Source organism: Bos indicus, chromosome 9 (genome assembly GCF_029378745.1).
Source record: "Bos indicus isolate NIAB-ARS_2022 breed Sahiwal x Tharparkar chromosome 9, NIAB-ARS_B.indTharparkar_mat_pri_1.0, whole genome shotgun sequence".
NCBI classification, from domain to species: Eukaryota; Metazoa; Chordata; class Mammalia; order Artiodactyla; family Bovidae; genus Bos; species Bos indicus.
This window is the reverse complement of record NC_091768.1, coordinates 32,991,751-33,017,222: the sequence shown is the minus strand read 5'-3', so window position 1 is coordinate 33,017,222 and position 25,472 is coordinate 32,991,751. Positions and strand designations below refer to the sequence as shown.

At 40.9% G+C, this 25,472-nt stretch overlaps 1 protein-coding gene across 1 annotated transcript in view; it reads left to right on the top strand.

Moving 5' to 3' along the window:
* SLC35F1 (solute carrier family 35 member F1) overlaps positions 1 to 25,472 on the top strand; it is a 423,273-nt gene that overhangs the window by 249,794 nt on the left and 148,007 nt on the right. Inside the window, exon 2 of the mRNA XM_070795916.1 lies at positions 6,520 to 6,695. Coding sequence (XP_070652017.1) covers positions 6,520 to 6,695 — 176 coding nt within the window. The remainder of the gene's footprint in view (positions 1 to 6,519; positions 6,696 to 25,472) is intronic.

The window sequence follows — 25,472 nt, the reverse complement described above, 5'->3', positions numbered from 1 at the left end:
TTCAGCTTCCAACAGCACTGTTTTTCCTGAGACTCATGCATTTTTCATTGTCTAGTCATTCTGAATTTAAAGTGGAGAGGATGTCCTTTTAAATGCATAAACAAAGAAGAGAAAATGTGTATCATAATCTCTTCTCCATTTCTGCTGCTAAAATTATAGGAACTCTATATTCTATGTTAGAATGCATCTGGTGTGCTATTCTATAAACTACATGAATAACCAACAACTCCCAGTGCAAAATTCCACCCCGCACCATATTTAGCATTATTTTTGCAAGATAGCACCTTACCAGGCTTGTGCAGAGAAGAGTTTATTAATCTCACTAACTGGCAGATGGAATACAGTAAAAATGAGGTGTTTTTGTCTTTTGGAGCTAATAGTTTTTCAAGATAAGATAAGCAGCTATCATCTTCTGATCCTTTTCATTTATAGATATTTGTTCACTTGTGAATTTGTTCATTCATTCTTCTGTATTTATTGAGTATCTATCTCCTTCCTGGGGCTTCCCTAGGTGGCTCAATGGTAAAGAATCCACCTGCCAAAGCAGGAGATGTGGATTCGATCCCTGGGTCAGGAAGATCCCCTGGAGAAGGAAATGGCAACCCATTCCAGTACTCGTACCTGGAAAACCCCAGGCATAGAGGAGCCTGATGGGCTACAGTCCATGGGATCACAAAAGAGCTGGACATGACTGAGTGACTAAACAACATCTCCTTCCCTTTCAGCAGTCCTCAGGGCAGCCGGGAATATAGAAATGATTAGAATGCACTCCCTTTTTTTAAGGAGCTCATGAGTTAATACAGTATGGGAAGCACAAGTAGAGATAGGAATATACAGATGAGGACCCTTAACTCAGCCTTAGTGAGCAAGGGGCGGCCAAGGGGAGGCTTTCTGGAGAAGATGGTGCCTTAAGATTATGAGGGGTTAGGTGAAGGGACCACGTATCTCCTCTAGTGGTTAGTACAGGGAGAAAATTGTTAGAAGGGATAAGGTGACAGTAGATGAAGAGAAAAGATCCTAAATCACAGAGAGTGGTAAGAAGACATTCTGAGAAACAAATCCCCAGAAGTATTCATTCTGTGCTAAAAAAAAGAACAGAAGAGAATTTCATGAGAGGAAGACGATGGGGGCAGTGGAGGGGGTGGGCATTGGAATTCGCAGAGTGTCAGCATCTGCGTTTACTTGTATTCTTATTTCTTTGCCTATTTATTTTGCTTTGGGTCTCTAGTAACTTAGTATGGATTTTGCAGACGGCAGTAGTGACGGTATCGAGCTCCCTTCACGTGGAGAGGGATTGGTGAACTGATCTGATGAAAGGTCCCTTCCTTTCCTTCTTGTTTTACAAGTCATGTTGATTAGCATGATGGACAAAACCATAATTTGCATTTTTATCAAATCATACCTGCAGCACCTGAACAGCATGGCCACTAATTAAAAGCAGAAATTGAATACAGTAGATTTGCTGTTTTGTTTGGCTGAGGAAACAAGGATAGGCTTGTGTTGACCTCTGTTGAAAGGCGCACATTACAGATGTTTTGGTGGAAGAGCTTTCATCAGTCAGTTCGGCTGACTTATTTTATCTTCACCTTCCCCAGAATATTTCTGGAAGCCAGCCACCCAGGTTTAGCACTGTGCTCTGTGCCCTTTGTGAGGGCATAGAGTATTTTGGGGGCAGCGTAATGGTGGCGTGGCATAGTTGTTAGGAAGTTGGGATTTGGAATCATACGACTTAGTTTCCATCCAGATTCTCCCACTGCTAACTCTGTGACCTTGGGCTGGCTACTTACCTCTGTATGCATCAGTTTACTTATCTATAAAATGGAACCATGACAATATCTGCCTTATAAGGTTCTTGTGAGGATTAAATGAAACAGTATGTATAAATGCCAAGCCTAGGACTTGGCATGTAGTAAGGACTTATTAAATATGAATTATTATTTCTGTTTCATCTATTTTATAGTAAGTTACTTGAGGACTAAGCTCCAAAATCTTGGTTTAGTAGTTCCCCAGTGACAAGGACTATGCTTATTCATCTTTGCATATATAGAGCATGACATGGGAAGGCTGTTTTATAGTGTATTGGCACATACACATTAGAAGGTCTAAAATCTTATTCTCTTATGTAATTAATCTGTCACTTTTTATGGCCTGATTTTGTTCAAGATATTGCCAAGGTTTCAAATATCATGGTTGTAACTTAAGCACGTGTAGGAATGACCATGTCCTCGCAGTAGTTGTTGACCTTCTTTTCCCAAGGAGACACACTCCATACCCAGCATCCTCTCGCAGACACACGCAGCACCAGTACCCACTCCCTGGTATATGAGTTGTAGCTCTCCCCTGCAGCTCATATTAAGGATGTAAGTTATTATGCAAATAAGAATGACCCAATGAGGAGGATAATCATGAATCCACTCTAAATTATTTTTTAATAATTTTAAACATTATTATTTTAACTGTTATTTTATGTTATGTGGTGACTAGATCAAACTTCTGCAAATAATTCTTTGAATCCTTTAAAATTCTTCAATGTTAGCACCTTTGTTTCTCATCACTTCCTGTCCAGTTAGTACCGCTAACTCTGTGTGTGTGTGTGTGTGTGTGCGCGCGCTAAGTCGCTTCAGTCGTGTCTGACCCTTTGCAACCCTATGGACTATAGCCCTCAAGGCTCCTCTGTCTATGGGATTCTCCAGGCAAGAATACTGGAGTGGGTTGCCATACCCTCCTCCAGGGGATCTTCCTGACCCAGTGATCAAACCTGTGTTTCTTATGTCTCCTGCATTGGCAGGCAGGTCTTTACCAGTAGTGCTTCTGTGAAGTTCTCCATTCCCTTCTTTTCCATGATACCCCTGTTGCTCTGGTATTCTTCACTCAAAAGTGGTTTACAAAGGCTGACGGTGACTTTCAAATCATCTCCTATCCGTCCTCATTCATCCTGCCCTTTAAGCAACATTCAGTAGTACATCTGTTTCTTCCACAAAAGCCTCTATTCCCTTGGTTTCCTTGACACCAAGAAGTATCATGGTCTTCCCTTTAGACTTCTAACTACTTATTTTTTTATTTATTTTTAACTAGGGGACAATTGCCTTACAATATTGTATTGGTTTCTGCCATATATCAACATGAGTCAACCATAGGTATACGTAATCCCTTCTGTCTGAACCTCCTTCCCGCCCCCCACCACATCCCACCTCACAGAGCACTGGTCTGCTTCTGACTCCAATGATATGCCTCTAGTTTCTTCCCTAACCCCAATTTGGGGATTCTCCAAGGATTTTCCCTAGGTCTTCCTATTTTCTCTCCTTCCTTCCATGGGAATAGCATCCATTTCTAGTGCTTTAGCCACCACATTTATATGTATAACTTCCATATGTTTCTCCTGGTTGACCTCCCTGTTCAACTCTGATCCCAGAATTCTGATACTCCCGGATCATTTGGAAGTTCATTTGGCAGCTCAAATTCAATATACCAAAAAATGTGTATTATCTTTACACTAAAGACAACTCCTTATCATGATTTTTTTGCAAATCATTTTTTAAAAATGTATTTATTTGCCTGTACCAGATCTTAGCTGTGGCATGAGGAATCTTCTGTCTTCATTGTGGCATGTGAGATCTAGTTCCCTGACCAGGGATCTAACCCAGACCCCCTGCACTGGGAGAGTGGAGTCTTAGCCACTGGACCATCAAGGAAGTCCTGCAACTCCTATCATGATTTTTGTTAATGGATATCACACTTCCTAGGCTGGCTTAAAAACTCTTGAGTTGATTCTGGTACTTCTCTTTACATCTGCCTTTAAAAAAAAAAATCATCCTTTCATTTCAACAAAACCATTCGGTGTTGCCTAGTTGTACCTACTGTCTTTGACGTGTTCATTTTCTATTTCCTTTGAATGGCATTGCCCAGCTGCAGACAGAGTGAAGAGCACTGTACCAACTTCCCAGTAAAAACAGTCATTATAGAACAATGATACAGAAGTAAAGGAGATACATCCCAGGGAAAGAGAGGGCAGAGAATACTTCTTAAAGGGGATAACATAACATGTGGGCCAAATCTTGAAAGATGAATGAGAGTCAGACTGACAAGCTGGGATGAACACTCTGGAAATAATAACACGTGAGAAGACATGCTGATGAAGAAGACCATGACTCATTGTTGAAGTGCGAGTAGCTCTGTAGGGCTGGAGCTCTGGCTCTGTGGGAATAAAATGGGGGAAGCTGGAGGCAGGGCTCCAAGGTGCTAGAAGTAGAGGGCAGAGGGGGCGTCGAAGGCCTTGTTTCAGTAGCTGCTGCTGCTGCTTAACAAACCACCCAAAACTTCATGCTCTGAAAGCACCACCATTGATTATTTCTCACAGTTCTCCAGTTGGGCAGCAGTCTCTGGGGAAGGTTGATCTCTGCTCCACGTGACGTAGGTTGGCACCACTCCACTGGGCCCAGAGGATCCACGATCCTCATGCACATGTCTGGTGCTTCAGCTGCGATGGCAATGGTTGGCGGGGTCTCTCTTTTCCTTTTCTCACAGCCTCTCAGTATTCAGTGGTCTAACTTGGGGTTCTGTACATGGAAGTTGTATCCTAGGAGGGCAGAAAATGGAAGCCACAGTGCTTCTTAAGACTTAGGCCCGGAAGCCACTTGACATCTCTCCCTCTACTTTCTGTTGGTTAAAGTAAGTCACAAGACAAGCTCAGCTTCCTGAAAAGGAAAATAGAACCCACCTCCCTTTGGGAGGAGCAGCTTGAGCGTAGAAAGATATGAGGCACTGTTAGCAGCCACCTCTTTAGACAGTGTAACATAGGCTTTATAGATCACTGCGTTCTATAGGATGCCATCTATGGGGTATCATCTATACGGGAGGATTTTAAACTGAAGACTGACGTTTTAAACTTATCTGTCTAAAAATATCTCTGACTCCTTTATAAAGATTGAATTGAGGAGTCAGGGTCAGTACTTGGAGACAGAACAGTCTACCAATCTACCAAGGCAGCTTCTACCAACAGATTTCAAGCTAACCTGTGGAGAGTCTTTTTCATGAGCCCACATGCCTTGCCACAATGTTTCTTCCTCATGGAAGCAAATGGAATGAGTGATGGATTTGCCATTTTTTTTAAAGGATACCACCAAGGTATCTACCCAGCTGAGGCCTAGAGTCTATGTACCAGGTCAGGAAACTCTGGTCCATGTGTCACATCTGCTCACCACCTGTTTTGGTAAATAAAGTTTTATTGGAACACAAAACAAGGTATCTACCCAGGACCCTTCCAGAAAGATGGATTCACAAACACCATGGGGAAGGAAATATGTAATGCTGCAGATGCTCTGCCTAATGCTTCTTTGTTTAGAAATATGACTCTTTGCTTATTCGCTATTGCTTTTTCTCTAAATAAATAGCCTGGAAAGTCAGATGAGACTCTTGGCGAGAGCAGAAGCCTGCTTTGCTAAAGCCAGGGATTCGTCTTGTGTCAGAGGATACAGGTGTATGTGACCACAGAGACCACATGAGCATTTTATTTCTATGCAAAGTGAACTCTTTGACTCTTGCTAGTAATCTCGACTACAAAAGTCTTTATGGTCAGTGCCTATAAAAATGCCATGGAAAATATTTATAAAATTTGAAATCTCTTACTACACCACCTCAGTTACTAAATTTCCTTTATGAATAAGAGTTGTAATATATCAGCAACTGTGACTTGAGCAGAGGAGAGCAGAGACTATGCTTATTAGTGTTCATTAGAGCAAACTGAGATTCAAAATCTGGGAATGGAGAGGAGATACTCCTAGATTTTCAAGGGTTTCTATAGCCCTTTCTTCTAAGTGTTCCTAGAGCCAAGATTTTAGTTTATGAAAGAGAAGAGTCTCCCCTTTTTGATATGAGAATCTTAGGACAAGGTTGGAATATGGTCCCTCCTGGTCAGTGTTTGGGTTCTCTCTCAGGTTTCTGAACAATTTGTTCATGCCATGGTGGCAAAAGGAAAATGTTAATTTCCCCTAGAGCTCTAGGGGAAGTGGGAAGAAGCCAGGAACACTTGGAGAGATTTGATCTCAACTCCCAACTTTGTCACTGATTATATGACTGTAAGCAAACTCCTTAACCCTTCTAAACTTTGGTTTCTTCCTCTGCATGCATGCTAAGTCACTCTAGATGTGTCTCACTCTTTGCAACCCAATGGACTGTAGCCCACCAGGCTCTTCTGTCATGGGATTCTTAGGGTAAGAATACTGGACTGGGTTGCCATGTGCCCTTCCACAGGGTCTTCCCAACCCAGGGATCCAACCGGCATCTCTTATGTCTCCTGAATTGGCTGGCAGGTTCTTCACCACTAGCACCACCTGGAAGCCCCCTTCCTTTGTACAACCCCAGTGATAACTGCACTTTCCCAGTAGGATTGCTGTGATGAATTAAAAGAATCACTGTTTATTGCATGTAGCCTAGTAAGTGGCATAAGTATTCAGTAAAATTTAAGTGATTGTTCTATTGGCTTTTCTGCTGATCTTTACTATGTTTCTCTTTATTTCTCAGGGAGATGTTAATCTCTGTGGCTCTAGGCCAAGTGTTATCCCTCCTTATTTGTGGAATTAGCTTGACCAGCAAGTACCTGTCAGAAGATTTCCATGCCAATACGCCAGTCTTCCAGAGTTTCCTCAATTACATTCTTCTCTTCTTGGTCTATACCACCACACTAGCTGTCAGACAAGGTAAGCATGCCAAACCCGTTTCTCTTTTACCAGTATCTTTAAGAGTGATGAGCTATGACCAGATTAACTTTTTTCACTTACAGCATCATAAGACAATTCAAAACCCCAAATCTCACTGTTCTGTTTTGTGATAATATAGCAAACAAAATGAATGAATAAATTACAAAGAAGCATGAATTATGTAAACTCAACGGGAAGTAAGAAATGCATGTATAGGCCGAAAAGTACAGTTGCTTACTACTTGAATTCCTGTTAGCATTTCTTATACCCCTCAGTGAATCTAAATAGCCAGCTTCCCTGGAACCTGAAACAGTCTTGATGAAGCTGTCCCTAATACCTGCTAGCCCTGAGAAATCCAAGGGGATTGCGGACAAATATATGTCTTTGAGAAAGGAAGATAAAAATAGTAAACGCAAACAACTCTAGTAATAACAAAGGGGAAAAGAAAGAAAAAACAGCTACCACAGTCATGTGACTTGTTCTGTCTAAACCTAAAAAGCTAAGGCAATGGAACAAATCCTTCAAGACTTGATGCAGGAAAAACTTATTAAAGAGCAGTTGCAGTTGAAATCCTTGTGGTATATCTCTGGAGGGTATATTTCAGAGACATATGATAATACCATTGAATCTGGTATAAATACTCTTATCTATGGCCCAGAAATAGCCAATAATGTCGCTATTATTAGCTGTAGCTATTGACTATAAAATATGCATTGAAAAGTAACCATAATAGGTTTGAAGATAATTATATACCTTAATAATGAATAAAGATACATGAATAGCTATATACAGTAATCCTAACCGTCATACTTTTTTGAAACTTTGCCACAAATCATATCTCAGCATTGTATTTTTACATTTCCGTATTTGGATTATCATCCAGAATAATATTGCTTATTTATAATGATTTGGCCAGGACTAGATTTCATCTTAGAAGAAGAGTACAAATGAACAAGTTAGAACTGACTTCCAGTTTAACTTGAGATTGTCTAAAGTATTGCAGAAGCTAATTTCATTTACTTCTCAAAAATTGGTGTTATTGGTGTTTGTACAGGTATACCTGTGGCAGATTCATTTTGATATTTGGCAATACTAATACAATATTATAAAGTTTAAAAATAAAATAAAATAAAAATAAAAAATAAATAAATAAAATTCAATATAGGTAAACATAATTAAAGAATAAAATTTCAAACAAAACTTCAGGCTATGAAAGTTAAGACACTGAGTCTCAGCTACATTTCCTCAGTATGATTTGGAAGCCATTGATTTTGAACGCTACAAATGCATTATCTAAACAGTTGCTTCAATCCAGGAAAGGACTCCAGAAAATGAGAAAGTGGAGGAGGTGTATAATTAGAAATTTACTTCTGAGAGACTGTCAATACGAAGAATGTATCATTTGATCATATCAAGGAGAGCTATGCAGTTCAACTTAAAAATAATTTAATGAAGACTTGAATGATAATTTAGAATTATTAAAGGATAGAATTATTTTAGCCCAGTACAAGGATTATAATTAAAAATAGTAAGATTGAAGAACAAATTTGCAACATTCTGATATAACAACAACAACAAAATCTCATGGAAATGGTAAATTCGTGTTCTCTGGAGATTTTCAGAACCAGTCTGCCAGCAGTCCCCAAACTTTTGGCACCAGGGACTAACGGTTTCATGGAAGACAGTTTTTCCATGGACCAGAGTGGGGGACAGTTTGGGGATGATTCAGGTGTATTGCATTTATTGTGCACTTTATTTCTGTTGCATCAACTCCACCTCAGACTGTCAAGCATTGGATCCCAGAGACTGGGGATCCCCTGCTCTAGACTATAAAGTGATGAGCTGCAATTAGTTTTCAGGTTCTTGTCACTCTTGCTTTCTAGGAGCCCAGAGATTTAACAAAAACTCTCATCAGGGAAAAAAATAAAAGTAAGCCATTCTAAGAAACAGAATAATTTCACAGTTACAGGTAGAGACAGAAAAGCTTAAAAAAAAATTTAACTGTAGAAAAAGGCCCAAAGTGAATACATGTTATTGAGACTTTATAATGTGCCAGCCACTATGTATGTGAATTACCTCTTTTATTCCTTCAAACCAAGGAAATAGGAATTATTATCTGAAAGTTTATCAGTGAGAAATTGGAGGCTCCCCTGGCATCAGGAATGTGCTGTAGGCTAGAACTAGGAAGAGTAGGCATCTCTCTGAGCCAGGCTGGGTACTTTCATGGCCCACCCTGCCCACCCATGTGGAGTCCAGGGGAGGAACGAAGAGGGGAGGGAGACATGTTTGAGCAAAAGGAGAGTTTTCTCCCTTGAATTTCAAAACCCTGGATAAGAAACCAGCCCTGGGTGAGAGGTCCAGTGCTGCACAGCAGTGAGGTCAAGAGGATACGGCTGTACGTGGTGCCGAGAGAGGATGGGCATGCGGGCCGGGCAGAGGGATGACGGGAAAGAGGCCAGGGGCTAGAAGCAGCAAGGAATTCAGAGGCACTTTGGAAGAAAAAGACTGAAAAGGACCTGAGAACTTTCTGTCATTATGGTTGATGATGAAGAAAATCAACTTCTAAAATGCCCTATCCAGAGATATCTGCCACGGCCTCAGATTATCACTAAACTTGCTGGCATGTCTTCATTTGGGTGTTTACTTAGAATGTTTGTTTGTTTTAAGCTTCATCTTTAGAAGTTTTAATAGACCGGCATTAAGCTAACATCTGGAAATCAACATAGTAATTACATTAATTTTGTATAGGCTGATTCAGTGCTATGTTCTAGCAACATAATAATCTCTTTCATTATGCACCTCAAGATGTGAGAGGGGATGAACAGAGCAAAGAGGAGAGGATGGAAAGTGTGGTATGTGCGAGGGAACCACTGTCTTGGCCACATTTCCTCCTCCATTCCTGGTGCTCCCTGACTAATCTCCTGGGAGGGCTGCAGGTTAGGGTTGAACAAGATACAGCCTTCTCAATTCTTCCATCACAGACATCACTGATCCTGCAGGGCCACTCTATTCATTTGATACCACCTTAGGCCACATAACAGCAAGGGGTTAGACTCAAGAACTAACAATCTTTCTTTATCACTTTAATCATAAAATGTATGATTGTCACATGTAAACACAATGTGATAAATGCAAGAAGCCTTTCAAGAGCATTAAGGGCCATGTCATTACAAAGTCTTATAGAATTTGACTTCTGAGTTAAAGTGAATTCTTTTCATCAAATTTGCATTGAACCTATGATCAAAGACTCTGAAGCAACAGACTCTAGTATAAGTTTCAGTGTTACTCCAGTTCAAGCTGGAGTTTTGAATTTGCCCCTGGTTAAGACTCTGATCCTGGGAGGGATTGGGGGCAAGAGGAGAAGAGGACGACAGAGGATGAGATGGCTGGATGGCATCACTGACTCGACGGACGTGAGTCTGAGTGAACTCCGGGAGTTGGTGATGGACAGGGAGGCCTGGCGTGCTGCGATTCATGGGGTTGCAAAGAGTCAAACACGACTGAGTGACTGATCTGATCTGATTAATTGATTCCTACAAAATTTGTAGAAAACCAAAAATTGATTCCTACAAAGACCATCCTCCTAAAATTGTGTATTGTAGATAGGTTTTAAAGCTAGCCCTTCTTTTATTGGCACTAGGTTGTTTTTTTTATTCCAGATGGTTCTAAAATTTTTAAACATCTTGCCGTTTATCATAAAGAGCCTCATTAATACAGCACTGTAGAAAAAATGTACTTCAAAAAACTAGTTCCAATAAGATTGTATCAAATTTGAGAATTTAGATAAAATTTAGATAACTGTTTACTTAGTTAGCTGTAACCACTTTGGGGAAGCTACTCAGACACTTAAAATATCCCCGTTGATTGAAGTAATGCCTGAAATCCAAACACAGGCTATATGGGCAAGGTGGGGCTTTAGGAACTGTAAAGGAAAATGTATTCTTCCTCTTGTGTTTCTCCTTTACTCTCACACTATCGTTCTTCTGACACCAGATGTGTGGGGCTTTCCCACACCCTGCAGTTCTGTGGCACCAGCTGAGTGTCTTACAACATAACTCAGTTCTGACAGTTGTGTCGAGAGATGGATGGAAGTTATTACTGGTGCTTCTGCCCTACCTGCTATAGGTCAGAAGTTGCCACCAACCCTCCTTGGATTTAGTTAATTTACTAGAGCGTCTCACAGGACTCAGGAAAACAGCTTACTTAATGTTTACTAGTTTACTACAAAAAGATATGATGTATTTTTGGATGGAAGAAGTGAGTAAGGCAAGGTATGTGGAAGGGGGACGTGACTTCTAGCACAGCTGTCTCAGAACCTCCATGTCACATGTTCACCAACCCCAGCATTCTCCAAACTGCATGCTTTTGGAATTTTTATGGAAACTTCAATAGGTAGACATGATCATTAACCTCATTTCCAGCCCCTCTCCTCTCTCTGGAAAATGGGAAGGCAGGGCTGAAAAGTCCAGCTTTCTAATCATAGCTTGGTATTTCTGGTGACCAGGTCCATCCAGGAGCCCACCAAGAGTCAACTCATTAGAAGAAAAAAATTTCTATCTCCCTGGAAATTGTAAGGGATATAGGAGCTCTGTGTCAGGAGCAAGGGTCAAAGACCAAATAGCACAAAATATGTTCCTAGTGCTCTTGCATGTGTGCCTAGTCACTCAGTCGTGTCCAACTCTTTGCAACCCCATGGACTGCAGTCCGCCAGGCTCCTCTATCCATTAGGATTCTCCAGGCAAGAATACTGGAGTGGGTTACCATGCCCTCCTCCACCCAGGGATCAAACCCAAGTCTCCCTCAATGCAGGTGGATTCTTTACCAGCTGAGCCACCAGGGAAGCCCAAGAATACTGGAGTGGGTAGCTTATCCCTTCTCCAGGGGATCTTCCCAACCAAGGAATCGAACCAGGGTCACCTGCATTTCGGGAGGATTTGTTACCAACTGAGCCACCAGGGAAGGCCACTAGTGCTCTTATCACTTAGGAAATTGCAAGGGTTTGAGGAGCTCTGTGCCAAGAACCAGGGGCAGAGAACTATGTGTATCTTATCTCACAGGTAAATGACTAAGAAAGTGTAGTGCTGCCAAAACTTATGGATTTGAAGCCTCTTCCTCATGTATCCTTTTTTCTTAAAATTCCATGTAATACTAGCTGAAATCAGGAAACAGAAACACACAAAAAGCAGACTATGAACAACTAAGGGCTTCTTCCCTGGTGGTTCTGCGGGAAAGAATCTCCCTGCCAGTGCAGGAGACGCAGGTTCAATCCCTAGGTGGGGAAGATCTCCTGGAGAAGGAAATAGCAACCCACTCCAGTATGCTTGCCTGGGAAATCCCATGGACGGAGGAGCCTGGTGAGCTACAGTCCATGTGGTCACAGAGTTGGACATAACTTAGCAACTAAAGACACACATTTGAACAACTAAAGACCATGCAGTTCTTGCATTTGTGATGTAGAAGCTAGAAATGTGACCAACTTTTAAAACAAAGGTGAAATAAGATACATTTCTTCTGAAGAAAAACTTTATGTCATCAAACTTTTTCCATAAGCTTCTTTTATCAATTATTATATGAATCCTGCTTCCGCCCAGAAGCACTTTCAGTAGTTCTTAAACAATAGATATCCACGATTCTTCCCTTGGCAGTTTTTAACTTCTGAATATATATAAACCACACAATTTTTTTTCAGCTTTCAGACTTTTCGTTTTGTGCTGGGGTGTAGCCAACTAAGAATGCCATGATAGTTTCAGGTGAACAGTGAAGGGATTCAGCCGTACATACACATGTATCCATTCTCTGCCAAACTCCTCTCCTCTCATGCTGTCATCTAACACTGAGCAGAGTTCTGTGTGCTATACAGTAGATCCTTGTTGGTTATCCATATAAAGCATGAGATTTTTAAATAGTCAATAATTTCTTCTTCCTTTTCTTCTGCCAGTTTTTCTGAGTTCTTTCCTCTCCAATTTCTTTTTGTTTTCCCATCAACAAGCTGCTCAGTGATGAGGGAGGTAAGAATTGCAAGGCAAAAGCAGGATGTTGAGGGTGAAAAGAAAACATTTTCATCCCTTAGTTTCCTCTTCAAGTCATGATGATGGGGAAAGAATGGGTATCTGCAATGAAAACATGAATAGAACCAGAAGTGCCGGCTTCCTTTTGGATACAGACCCTGAAAAAAGAAGAAAGTTTGCCACTATTGGGCATCATTAGAGATATTCCTGGTGACTGGTTCTGCACATTTTGCTTTTTCACTGAGAGAGGTTTTTATATCCTCTTCTAGTTCTGAATAAACGGCAAGCTTGCAGCTAGAAACAGTTTGATGAGTATTGCATGAATTCTAGCAAATTCTTAACAGACATTAAAATATTTGTTGAATCTTTTGTATATTTCTTTGTGTGAGTGTGAAAAATGAAGCAAGTTACTAATAGTACTAACAGCACACTCAAATATATCACTGTGTGTAGTCTGAATTTTTCCAAAAAGAATACAGAAACGTAAATTCATGCCATGTTCTTCAAGAGAAATACTCTAGGTTTGAACACTAAATACCATAAGACAGAAATTCTGGAAGTCTAGGTTCTAACTTCAGTTATCGGTGGAGAGGCTGATGAAATGAATTTGGCTCAGGCTTATGGAGCACTCACCCTCTCCTGGTCCCCTCTACCCACTCTCTTCTTTTTCCTTCCAGAGCACTGACGTGATGACTCATTAGAAAAGACCCTGATGCTGGGAAAGATTGAAGGCAAAAGGAGAGAGGGGCAACAGAGGATAAGATAGTTAGATAGCATCACCAACTCAATGGACATGAATTTGAGCAGACTCCAGGAGATAGTTGAGGACAGAGAAGCCTGACATGCTGCAGTCCACAGAGTGACAAAGAGTCAGGTAGGACTTAGTAACTGGGCACCAATAAGCACTGAAGTAGCCAGATTGGCGAGAGAAATATATAAAGATGACAGTCTTGTCTATACACAACAGCTACATGCAACTCATGGCCCAGTAGTCTAGTCCCTATAAGAACATTCTCAGAAGTTCCACTAATTAGTTCCATACTCATCTTCCACTAACTGGAAGATGATAGTTGCCTCTTCCAATGTAAGACAGGCCTCATATGTGCTCCCTGCAGAAACACTACACATCTTATAATTATGTAAGCTAATTTCTCAATTACCAATGTTGCAAAATTAAAAATACCTGTCTAATTAGAAAAAATATAGAACTTCATACAAAATAATATAGGCCTCTATGGAAACTGCAACAGTATACCAGACGCTGGAATCCCCTTCCGACCTCACCTCCCCACTTCTGTTTGTACAGCTCTGCCTCTGTGAACCTTTGCCCCTGGCCTTTGTTGGAATTTTCTTTGGTTCTTACCATAGGAAGTCCAAGACACAGGGCAGAGCAGGGAAAAGAGGTAACGTGGGATCCAGGATTTTCTCAGAGCAGAAGCCTGAATTCTTATTTAAAAAATTTTATTTTATATGAGAGTATAGTTGATTTACAATGTTGTATTAGTTTCCATTGTATGGCAAAGTGATATATATCACTTCATGGCAAATAGATGGGGAAACAATGGAAACTGACAGACTTTATTTTGGGGGGCTCCAAAAACACTGCAGATGGTGACTGCAGCAATGAAATTAAAAGACACTTGCTTCTTGGAAGAAAAGTTATGACCAACCTAGACAGCATATTAAACAGCAGAGACATTACTTTGTCAACAAAAGTCCGTTTAGTCAAGGCTGTGGTTTTTCCAGTAGTCATGTATAGATGTGAGAGTTGGACTATAAAGAAAGCTGAATGCAGAAGAATTGATACTTTTGAACTGTGGTGTTGGAGAAGACTCTTGAGAGTCCCTTGGGCTGCAAGGAGATCCAACCAGTCCATCCTAATGGAAATCAGTCCTGGGTGTTCATTGGAAGGACTGATGTTGAGCTGAAACTCCAATATTTTGGCCACCTGATGTGAAGAACTGACTCATTTAAAAAGACTCTGATGTTCGGAAAGATTGAAGGCAGGAGGAGAAGGGGACAACAGAGGATGAGATGGTTAGATGGCATCACCAACTCAATGGACTTGAGTTTGGGTAAACTCCGGGAGTTGGTGATGGACAGGGAGGCCTGGCGTGCTGCAGTTCACGGGGTTGCAAAGAGTTGGACATAACTGAATGACTGAACTGAACTGAACTGAGACAGCATATTAAAAAGCAGAGACATTATTTTGCCAACAAAGGTCCATCTAGTCAAAGCTATGGTTTTTCCAGTAGTCATGTATAGATGTGAGAGTTGGACTATAAAGAAAGCTGAGCACCAAAGAATTAATGCTTTGAACTGTGGTGTTGGAGAAGACTCTTGAGAGTCCCTTGGACAGCAAGGAGATCCAACCAGTCCATCCTAAAGGAAATCAGTCCTGAATATTCATTGGAAGGACTGATGTTGAAGCTGAAACTCCAATGCTTTGGCCACCTGCTGTGAAGAACTGACTTATTTGAAAAGACCCTGATGCTGGGAAACATTGTTGACGGTGGGGAGAGAGGGACAACAGAGGATGAGATGGTTGGATGGCATCACCAACTCAATGGACGTGAGTTTGAGTGAATTCCGGGTGTTGGTGATGGACAGGGAGGCCTGGCGTGCCTCAGTCCTTGGGGTCACAGAGAGTTGGACACGACTGAGTGACTAAACTGAACTGATATATATATATATATATATATATATATATATATATATATATACACACACACACACACACACACATACACACACATATATATATCCATTCATTTTCAGATTATTTTCCCATATAGATTATCACAGAATATTGAGTAGAGCCCCTTGTGCTATACAGTAGGTCCTTGTTGATTATCTATTTTATATATAGTTGTATGTATTTGTTGATCCCAACCTTCTAATTTATTCTTCCTCCCATGTTTCTATTTTGGTAATCATAAATTTGTTTTCAGAGTTTGTGAGTCTGTTTCTGTTTAGTAAATAAGTTCACTGTATTGGTTTTTTTTTTTTTTAGATTCTACATGTAAGTGATATCATATGATATTTGTCTTTGACTTACTTAATGTAGTATGATAACCTCTAGGTTCATCCATGTTGCTGTAAATGACATTATTCTTTCTTATGACTGACTGATAGTCCGTTGTGTATATGTACCACATCTTCTTTATCCATTCCTCTGTTGATGGCCGTTTTCGTTGCTTCCATGTCCTGGCTATTGTAAATAGTGCTGCAACAAACATTGGGGTGCATGCATCTTTTCAAATTATGGTTTTCTCTAGATATATGCCTAGGAGTGGGACTGCTGGATCATATGATAGGTATATTTTTAGTATTTTAAGGAACCTACATACTGTTCTCCATAGTAGCTGTATCAGTTTACATTCCCGCCAACAGTGTAAGAAAGTTCCCTTTTTGCCACATCCTCTCCAGCATTTATTGTTTGTAGACTTTTTGATTATGGCCATTCTGACCAGCGCGAGGTGATATTAAGCATGCCGTTAAGCATTAAGTACGTTAAGCGTCTTTTCCTGTGCTTCTTGGCCATCTGTATGTAGAGGCCTGAGTTCTGCTCATACATAGTCTGTTCAGTGTCCACTTCTGTGGGTAACTTTGACTAAATCACGGAGGAGAAGGGATTCTTGGAGAGTTGGATAAGGAAGGACTTGGCAAATGTACATACTGAATTATAACTCCCTTGTGAGTCCTGAGGGAAATATTACTGTCACTTACCTAAGTCTGGTGAGGTAATACTCACTGGAGCCTCTTAAATCATCTTTCTTGTGGGAAACTACTTGGCAAACCTCCATTCCTCTTCACCGGCAGGTTGTATTTATGTTTACATGTTGGAGAGTTTTAGCCCTCATAGTATAGAAAGGCTGTACTTCAATGACTTTTGAAATGAACCTTAGTGGATACTCCCTGGGAATTTTACTTATGTTGATAGGGAAGGGAGAAGAGAAGGTGGGGCAGGGGATAAGGGTGGGCACTCCTCTGCAAACCATGCTGGGAAATAGTGAAGATCACAGAAGAAAATAAAAATCCAGTTTTAGCAAAATGGCTCCTCAGTATGTGAAGCAACTGGAACTCTCATATACTGCTGCTGGAAATGCAAAATGATAACGGACAGTTTGGAAAATGGCTTGATGCTTTCTTATAAAGTTAAATACCCACTTACCATATGACCCATCACTCATGTTCTTCCAGGAGAAATGAAAGCATAATATCCACAAATATTATGTGCAAGTGTCCACTGCAGTTTTATTCATAAGCTAAAACTGTAAACAACCCAAGGGCTCATCAGCTCGTAAAAGGATAAAAACTGTGGTAAATTCCCACAGTAGAGTATGACTCTGCCATAGAAGGACAATGTTATTATGCAATGATGTGTATTAATCTAAAAAGTATTATGCCACGTGCAAGAAGGCAGACATGGGACCGTATACATTGTATAACTACATGATGCTAGTAATGCAAAGTTCTGGAAAAGGCAAAACTATAAGGTCGGGGAATAGATGAATGATTGCTGGAGTAGGGAACCAGGGGTGGGCGTGATTGACTGCAAAGGGACACAAGGGAACTTTGGAGGTAATGGAAATGTTCTATATGTCTTGATTGCTTAGAGGTTACATGATTGTATATGTTTGTCAGAACTCTTCAAATTTTTATACACCAAAAGGAGTGAATTTTATCACATATAAATTATACTTTAATATACCTGACCAAAGGGGGAAAAAAAGAGAAAGAATTGACCGCCTACTCTCACCCCATGGCCGCCATGATGAAATTGCATATCACTGGGCTCGAGTTCCCACTGGGTAGCTTTTCCCTCACTTATGGATATTAGGAAAGGCCATTAAAATGTCCTCCTTCATTGTGGCATGCTTTCAGACTGCAAGAATGAGTACAGTTTCCCCTCTACTCCAGAAAATGTACCTACTCTGAAGAACTTGCTAGTGGGACACAAATTATTATTTATCAAGCTCACAATCCATTAACTAGTGTAAAATTACATGAATTTCATACATACACAGTGCTTACAGGGGCAGTCTGCACTGAATCAAGTCTCCCACAGTCTTCTTCAAACTTAGAGTACCTAAGAATGCATGTCCTATTTGTGTGAAGGTGGCTGACTCTCAAATAAAGTGATATGTTAGCCAGAACTTTCAATATGACTTAGCATGATCAGTGACTTCTAGATGGAAGGAAAATGACATGCATATGCAAGGCCCTCCCTCATTCCTCATGCCAAATACTTCATTAACAGATACCCTTCTGCTTCTTCGCTTCCAAACAGTGTGTGAGTTGGGAGGGAGGGATTGTCTCCCTGTTTTATCCAGAGTCTGTGTTGACTGTTAATTCTGGAAATCTTTAAGCGTTCATCTCTCCATGCTGCGAGCTGGCACAGAGAGATACTCATTCCTGGCACGAAGCTCCAGCATTCTTGTGGGAGATTGAAGGGTGGTTACAAGATGATAAGTATATTGCCTCAAGGAGATAAGTCCCCTTCTGCCAAAATAGTGCTTTGTATGTAATTAGTGTAAAAATTCAGAGGAATAGAGTTTATCCTTACAATCATCTTTCTCATTAAAAAAGAATCATAATGGAAGAACAAAGCAGTCCCTGCAGTGAATTGAATTGCTTTCCCAAAGTTTTCATTAAATCAAAGACTCAGCGGTTAGCCATCTTGCAGACACTCTTGCAGTCGGCTGCAGGAAATTTGCAGGGGGCAGAAAATAAAACAATGAAGGGGACTTTTTTTTTTTTTCTTTCCCAGGAGTAGAATTGCCTTGTGATTATCTTTAGATCAGAGTAACCTGTCCGTGCATTTTTTGAGTGTCTGATTTCATTGGTTTCCGCTTCTCAGTTTTTGAGAACCAGGAAGAAGAATGTGTAACTCAGCAAATTTATATGTGATTCTTGCAAATGGTGGGTTCTAACTACAAGTTGGAGTGACTAGGCCCCTTCAGTAGGCCCCTTCAGTGACCTATAAGAGGAAAAACATAAAGAAAATGACTTCTAAATAAGAGAAAAAAATGATCAGAGTTTATATTTTTGCCAATTTTTTTAACTGTTTAACACTTCCTTGTATGAAAGAGCATGAATATTACATTCTTTTACCTTTAACTGCCTAATTAGTCATGTCTAAGAAGAAGTCTCCCCTTAAGAATCATATTCAGAAATTATTACTTAAGTTCACTAAATCTAAATCTAACTTTAGACAATTAGGATGTAGACTTTTTCTGTTTCTCAGGTCAATCAAAATTCAAGAACCATTGAGTCATCCTGGTTTAACTGGCCTGTATTGTATTTCTTCCTTTCAGAAGTCAGGATAATAATAGTAGCTGCTTTCAGTTTCCGTGTGGACCAAATGAGGTCACATATGTGGGAAATTTCTAGCACAGTGTCAGACATAGAGAAAGTATTCAATGAATGTAATCTGCCATCACTGGTATTAGATTTGCTTAATAAATGACTAATTTCCTCCCCAGAAAGTTGGATTTTACACATGTACCCCTTAATTTGAATCTGTTCTATCATGAGGACCCTGAAATTCATCAGTCATATCCCCACCACTTATGTTATCCATAACTTGTCACTGGATGTCAGAGCAGGCATTGGTATGATTCATAGAGGAATCCAAAAGGAAAGACATTTTAGATACTTTCTTACCCCTATGGTGTCCATTGTGAGTGAGGGAATTCATTGATATAATTATTACACTGGTACAGGACTAATTCTAAAATGCCTGAGCCCAAGTCCTCCTCCCCCAGCATGTAGAGCAGGGCTCCTACCGCTTGAGGAAGCCACGTTGAGAGAGACCATGGACACCCAGAGTCTGCTTAGAAGGAGCCATAGCCCCTGCTTCAACTCTGAGGCGTAACTGCAATCAAATGGTCCAAACTACGAGAGACTGGAAGCAGTGGGAGGGTTGCCAAAGGAAAGAGCTGAAAAGACAATTCTCTTGGCAAATGCTTGCCCCAGAAATGAGTGCATATTTTATTCTAGAGCTTTGAATATGCCTGTGAAATCTCAGGATAGAATCACTTCCCACCTTTTCTCTCCTAGTGGTTTTCCTGTGTGTTTCCTATCTCTTCTCCTGTTTCCTCTTTTACCCAGCACTTTCCTTCTCACACAGTCAAAAATGATAGACAAATTGGAGGCAAGTGGAGGGAGAATATTATTATCCTTCTCCCCATTCACTGGACTGAGGCAGGACTGTCATTCAGACCCTACAGAGAAGATACAGATTATGTTTATGCCACATCTGCGAATAACCACTCCAAGTACCTATCCTTTGTTCAAGAAAAGGCTCAGAGCACAAGGACACCAATCAAGATCAAGTATGTTGTAAACCGAGCTTGACTACATTTTTTCCAATGTTTTTTCTTCCATAACACACATAGAATGCATCTGTGAACTGCAACTAATTGAATACACATACAGAAAGCAAAGCAAAAAGCAGCTGAGAAAATTACATTCCCATTTGGGCTGTTTGACTGAGGCACATACTGGCTAGAGAAGTTGAGGAAATAACAGTGGGGTTTGGCCAAAACCAGGAGAAGATGGCATTTCTGTCCCTGATAATTTCCATCAAGGAATCACTTCTTAGAGCAAAGGCCATACATGCTCCAGCAGACCCTGTCATTACAAGAGTAAGCATTCCCAGGGGGTGAGTTGGGTCACTCTTTTATAGTAAAAATGCCAAAGCTCTGTGAGTTATGTGGAATAATCAGTGAGCAATACAACCCTTTTAAGGCCATTTCAAGGGAAACCGTAGTGAGAAATCTGTAAGCAGAGATCTAGTCTTACTAATGAAGTACTGCAGGGAAAATAATTTTCCTTATATCCGCTCACTAAAAGGAACGTCACTCCCATTTTTTTGACAGGGTAAGAATATTATTTTTAAGTTGAAAAATAAAATCAGGGTGGAGATCGGAAAAAATAAAAGTAATACAAGATGGAAAAGAATTGCGAAATACCCAGAGAGCACAAAGCATCGAGGGCTACACAGCCAGAGAAGCGGCCGCTGGTGTGTCGTTTTTCAGCTCAGAAGCTGGGAGGCTATCACAGACTCTGGAGCCATTGCTCGGCCATCTTTCAGCAGGACGAACACGCTGCAGACAAACTCTATGGACGACTGGGGCGCCTCACCAGATTCACAGCAGCAGGTTCTATGCCTACAAGCAATTTCAACTTTGGGCTTAGTGAATGTCATTCACTGAGGTCGTGGTTTCCAGCTGTGCTGTGTTAAACTCGCACCATTTTAGCACAGCTTTAAGCAAACTATTGATTTTAAACTTTTGTAAGGCTAAAAGAAACTAAGTTAGATCATTCAGGAGCAAGCAAAGAACTCGACTTCTAAAAATAAAGTTAAGGAACTTGGTAACTTCTTTTTCACAGAGGATGTGTAGGCAGAGCTTATATAAGTGGCATAAATACAGAAGCCTCAGTACTGTTCAAAACTAAGTTATTTACTATATGGAAACCTAATAGGTCTCAATCCCTGATTTCTCTTGTTTTGGCATCAGATACGTTAACTGATTTAGATTCCTGACGGGAAAGTCAGTGATACTCAGTCAGTTCCTATACTCAGTACCTCTTAACTGAAGGAATGAACAGGGTGTACAAGCCAAGGAGTGGACTTTCCCCAGCCTACAGAGGTTTATAGTTTTAGTTCTGCCCATGATTACTTTATACAGAAACTTCTAGAACACTCTGACCTGATTACATCTATTCAACTGTCATGTGAGAGTTGGACCATAAAGAAGGCTGAGTGCTGAAGAATTGATGCTTTTGAATTGTGGTGCTGGAGAAGACTCCTGAGAGTCCCTTGGACAGCAATGAGATAAAACCAGTCAATCCTATAGGAAATCAACCCTGAATATTCATGGGAAGGACCGATGCTGAAGCTGAAACTCCAGTACTTTGGCCACCTGATGCAAAGAGCCAACTTTGAAAAGTTGGAAAAGACCCTGATGCTGGGAAAGATTGAAGGCAAAAGAAAAGGGGGCAACAGAGAATGAAATAGTTGGATGGCATTGTGGACTCAATGGACATGAGTTTGAGCAAACTCTGGGAGATAGTGAAGGATAAGGAAGCCTGACATGCTGTAGTTCATGGGGTCGCAGAGTCAGAAACCATTGAGCAACTGAACAACAATATCTAAATTTATCTTACATTCCGGAGTCATGTAATTCCTCTTTCATGTATTAATTTCTTCCTTAATTTCATTCATTAAGTCTGCAATACCTCTTTTTTTTTTTTTTTTTTTTTGCCTGCACACGTGTGCAGCATGTGAGAGCTTAGTTCCCTGGACCAGGAATCAAACCTGTATCCCCTGCATTGGAAGCATGGAGTTTTAACCACTGGACCTCCAGAGAAGTCCCAGCAAACAGTTTTTGAGGGCCTCTTTCTGTTAGGTGCTGTACTACCAGGTGTGAAGTATACTTGAGTGAAGAGGATCTCTCTTCTCACACCCCCTTCTGAGCTCACGGACAAGAGGAGGAGAGTAGAGAGTCTCTTCCATTGCAGAGGTACAGACCTGGGGGCCTCCCTTCCCCTTACCTCCACCAAATCTCCATTGCAAAAGAATTCACTTCTCTACCATCCATTTTATCACTCCATCCAGCCACCCTTTTGCAATTATTCACAGCAGGAGGATTCAGTACAAGCAGTTAAAATCAGTCCATTGCTGTTTCATGGTCTTCCCTTACCCTTTCCTTGATCATGCACTCTCCTTGCTCTAGGACCCTGACTTTACATCAAAAAGAGCCACTGCTGTTCCCGGGTCCCTGCACTTCCCTGCCCTCTCCCCGCCACCACCACCCCTCTGCCTCCTGGGAGGACACAGCGCAGACATCATCCCCTTCCTTTATTTAGACTTGGCTATGGAAACCTCCTGGCCGCTAGGCTTCTATGAGCCAGAGCACTTGGTATTTTCATGATTATTAGTGACTTCCAAGGCCCTCAAAGGTCTCTTCTCTTACAGGCAGTTTATCACAGATTTACCTGACTTACCTGCCACCCTCTGTGGGGTGGCAAATAGTCCTTTACCTTCCTGGCTTTGTCCTTTTAAGAGGCCTTTACCTTTCTCGTGCTGGGGAATGTACCTTTAGCACTACTGGAATATGAATTTAAGCTGCTTCCAAGTTTCTAACAACCCCCATAAAATAGAAATCACAATAACTTAACATTATAAAATGAAATATAATAAGACAGTGTAGGATATCAGAGTTCACAGGCTTTATCCCAGTACCTGACTGAGGAAAAAAGCTGCCAGCCACTCACTGGGATCTTTAGTGTTTGTGGAGGAGTGGGAGGGAGGACATAACATCAACCTCTTGCTTTCTACCAGCTAGCTCATCTCATTTTCTTAGTGTGTGGTGTGCTCCGTTCAACACATATTCACCACATCACTTTCAGATTGTTAGGTTGCTTACTATTTGGTAGTATTCTAGAGAATTATAATATGTACAATTTTCAGTAGTCCCAATTCATTTCCAGAAAGTAGCACAGATATATATCCAACTAAATGCAGCAATGATTATGATTCCTTTGAAGAAATCTTTATTGCATCCTCTTAATCTTGTGCCAAAATCCCTGATTTAAATCTATTTATTCATGGCTTCATGTGAAAACCAGAAAAGAATATTCCCCCTTAGCAAGCATCTCCAACCACAGGTATCCTGTGTGTATCTACACAGCTCCCAAGGTTAAAGTTTAAACACACCCAACAACCAACTTAGAAAAGTCCTGTCATCTCTGGGGTTGAAGTTTCATTTGATGGTAGAATATATTGACTGGTACAAGTTGTCTTCAGTTAAACTTCACAAATATTTCTTGAACTTACTGGGTACCAGACACCAGGTGAGACTCCTTCAGATGCCGTCTTTCCATCCCCACCAGCCCTGGCCACTCATCCCTTCTCAGCTGGACCTCTGCCACGACCCCTGAACAGCTCTCTGCCTGTCTCTGCCACATCTTCATCACTGTCATGGTGGCGGTGGTTTAGTCGCTAAGTCTCGTCCAATTCTTGTGACCGCATGGACTGCAGCCCGCCAGGCTCCTCTGTCCATGGGATTCTCCAGGCAAGAATACTGGAGTGGATTGCCATTTCCTTCTCCAGTGGATCTTCCCAACCCAGGAATCGAACCCAGGTCTCTGCATTGTAGGCAGATTCTTTACCAACTGAGCTATGTATCCCTCCCTTAAAATTTTATTTGTGCTAAATTAAAGTCCAGCAGTCAACCAGGCTTAGGATAATCATGTAAACCCTTGTTTTTTTGTGTGATTTTTTAAATTGAAAGCAGATGTTTTAAAACAACTGGGGGAAGAACTGGTTAATAGAAGGTGATTATTTTCTATATCCATTGAAATCAGCATTTTTTCTTCCATCTTCATTTTATGAACCAAAATACAGTCTTTTAATAAGAATTAAAAGAGACTCAAAATCAAGATACTACAGTGTTGCAATTTCTGCTTTCTAATTAGCCCATCTCCTTGAGGAAAGGAGGCCAGAGATATAATAACTAATTTTTTTGTTCACTGAATAGGGTGTCTTCTGAAGTGCAAGCCAAGTTGCCTTGGACTTTAGAGTGGGAGATGCTGACTCTCATATAAAAAGAAAATAAACTCAATATTTTAGGTACTAGATTCAAAAGAAATAACTGGTTCCTACTGTGGAAATAGTGTCAGACTTTATTTTGCGGGGCTCCAAAATCACTGCAGATGGTGACTGCAGCCATGAAATTAAAAGACGCTTACTCCTTGGAAGGAAAGTTATGACCAACCTAGATAGCATATTCAAAAGCAGAGACATTACTTTGCCAACAAAGGTCCGTCTAGTCAAGGCTATGGTTTTTCCAGTGGTCATGTATGGATGTGAGAGTTGGACTGTGAAGAAGGCTGAGCGCCGAAGAATTGATGCTTTTGAACTGTAGTGTTGGAGAAGACTCTTGAGGGTCCCTTGGACAGCAAGAAGATCCAACCAGTCCATTCTGAAGGAGATCAGCCCTGGGATTTCTTTGGAAGGAATGATGCTAAAGCTGAAACTCCAATACTTTGGCCACTTCATGCGAAGAGTTGACTCATTGGAAAAGACTGATGCTGGGAGGGATCGGGGGCAGGAGGAGAAGGGGACACCAGAGGATGAGATGGCTGGATGGCATCACTGACTCGATGGACGTGAGTCTGAGTGAACTCCAGGAGTTGGTGATGGACAGGGAGGCCTGGCGTGCTGTGATTCATGGGGTCTCGAAGAGTCGGACACGACTGAGTGACTGAACTGAACTGAACTGTGCTCCACACACAGCATTATCACTTATAACTCAAAGAACTCCCTGGTGGTCCAGCAGTTAGGACTTGGCTCTTTCACTGATGAGAATAAAAGTATGAAATGATAAAGATCCCTCCACAGTCTGTTCTTGGTATAAGAGGAAGTCCCAGTGGACTACTTTCCTTCTGTCTTTAACTCAGTCTCTTGTTTTCATCTCCTTGTGAATTATTGCAAAGAAGGGAGAACAAACGGGCCCTCTGATACCTGCTTCTGGAAGAATGCCACCACCACAACATTGGAGTAATAATATAGAAATTTATATCATCCATAAACCTTTTATAGTAATGTAATTAGTAGGGCTATTAATACTACTCAAGCCTAGCTTTCTTTATAGTTGTAAACACAGCTTGTGATCACATAAATGACATCAGTAATAATCCTTTAGGGCATCATGTAAACTGAGTCGTTTTAGCTATGGTTTAATGAGAAGTGAAA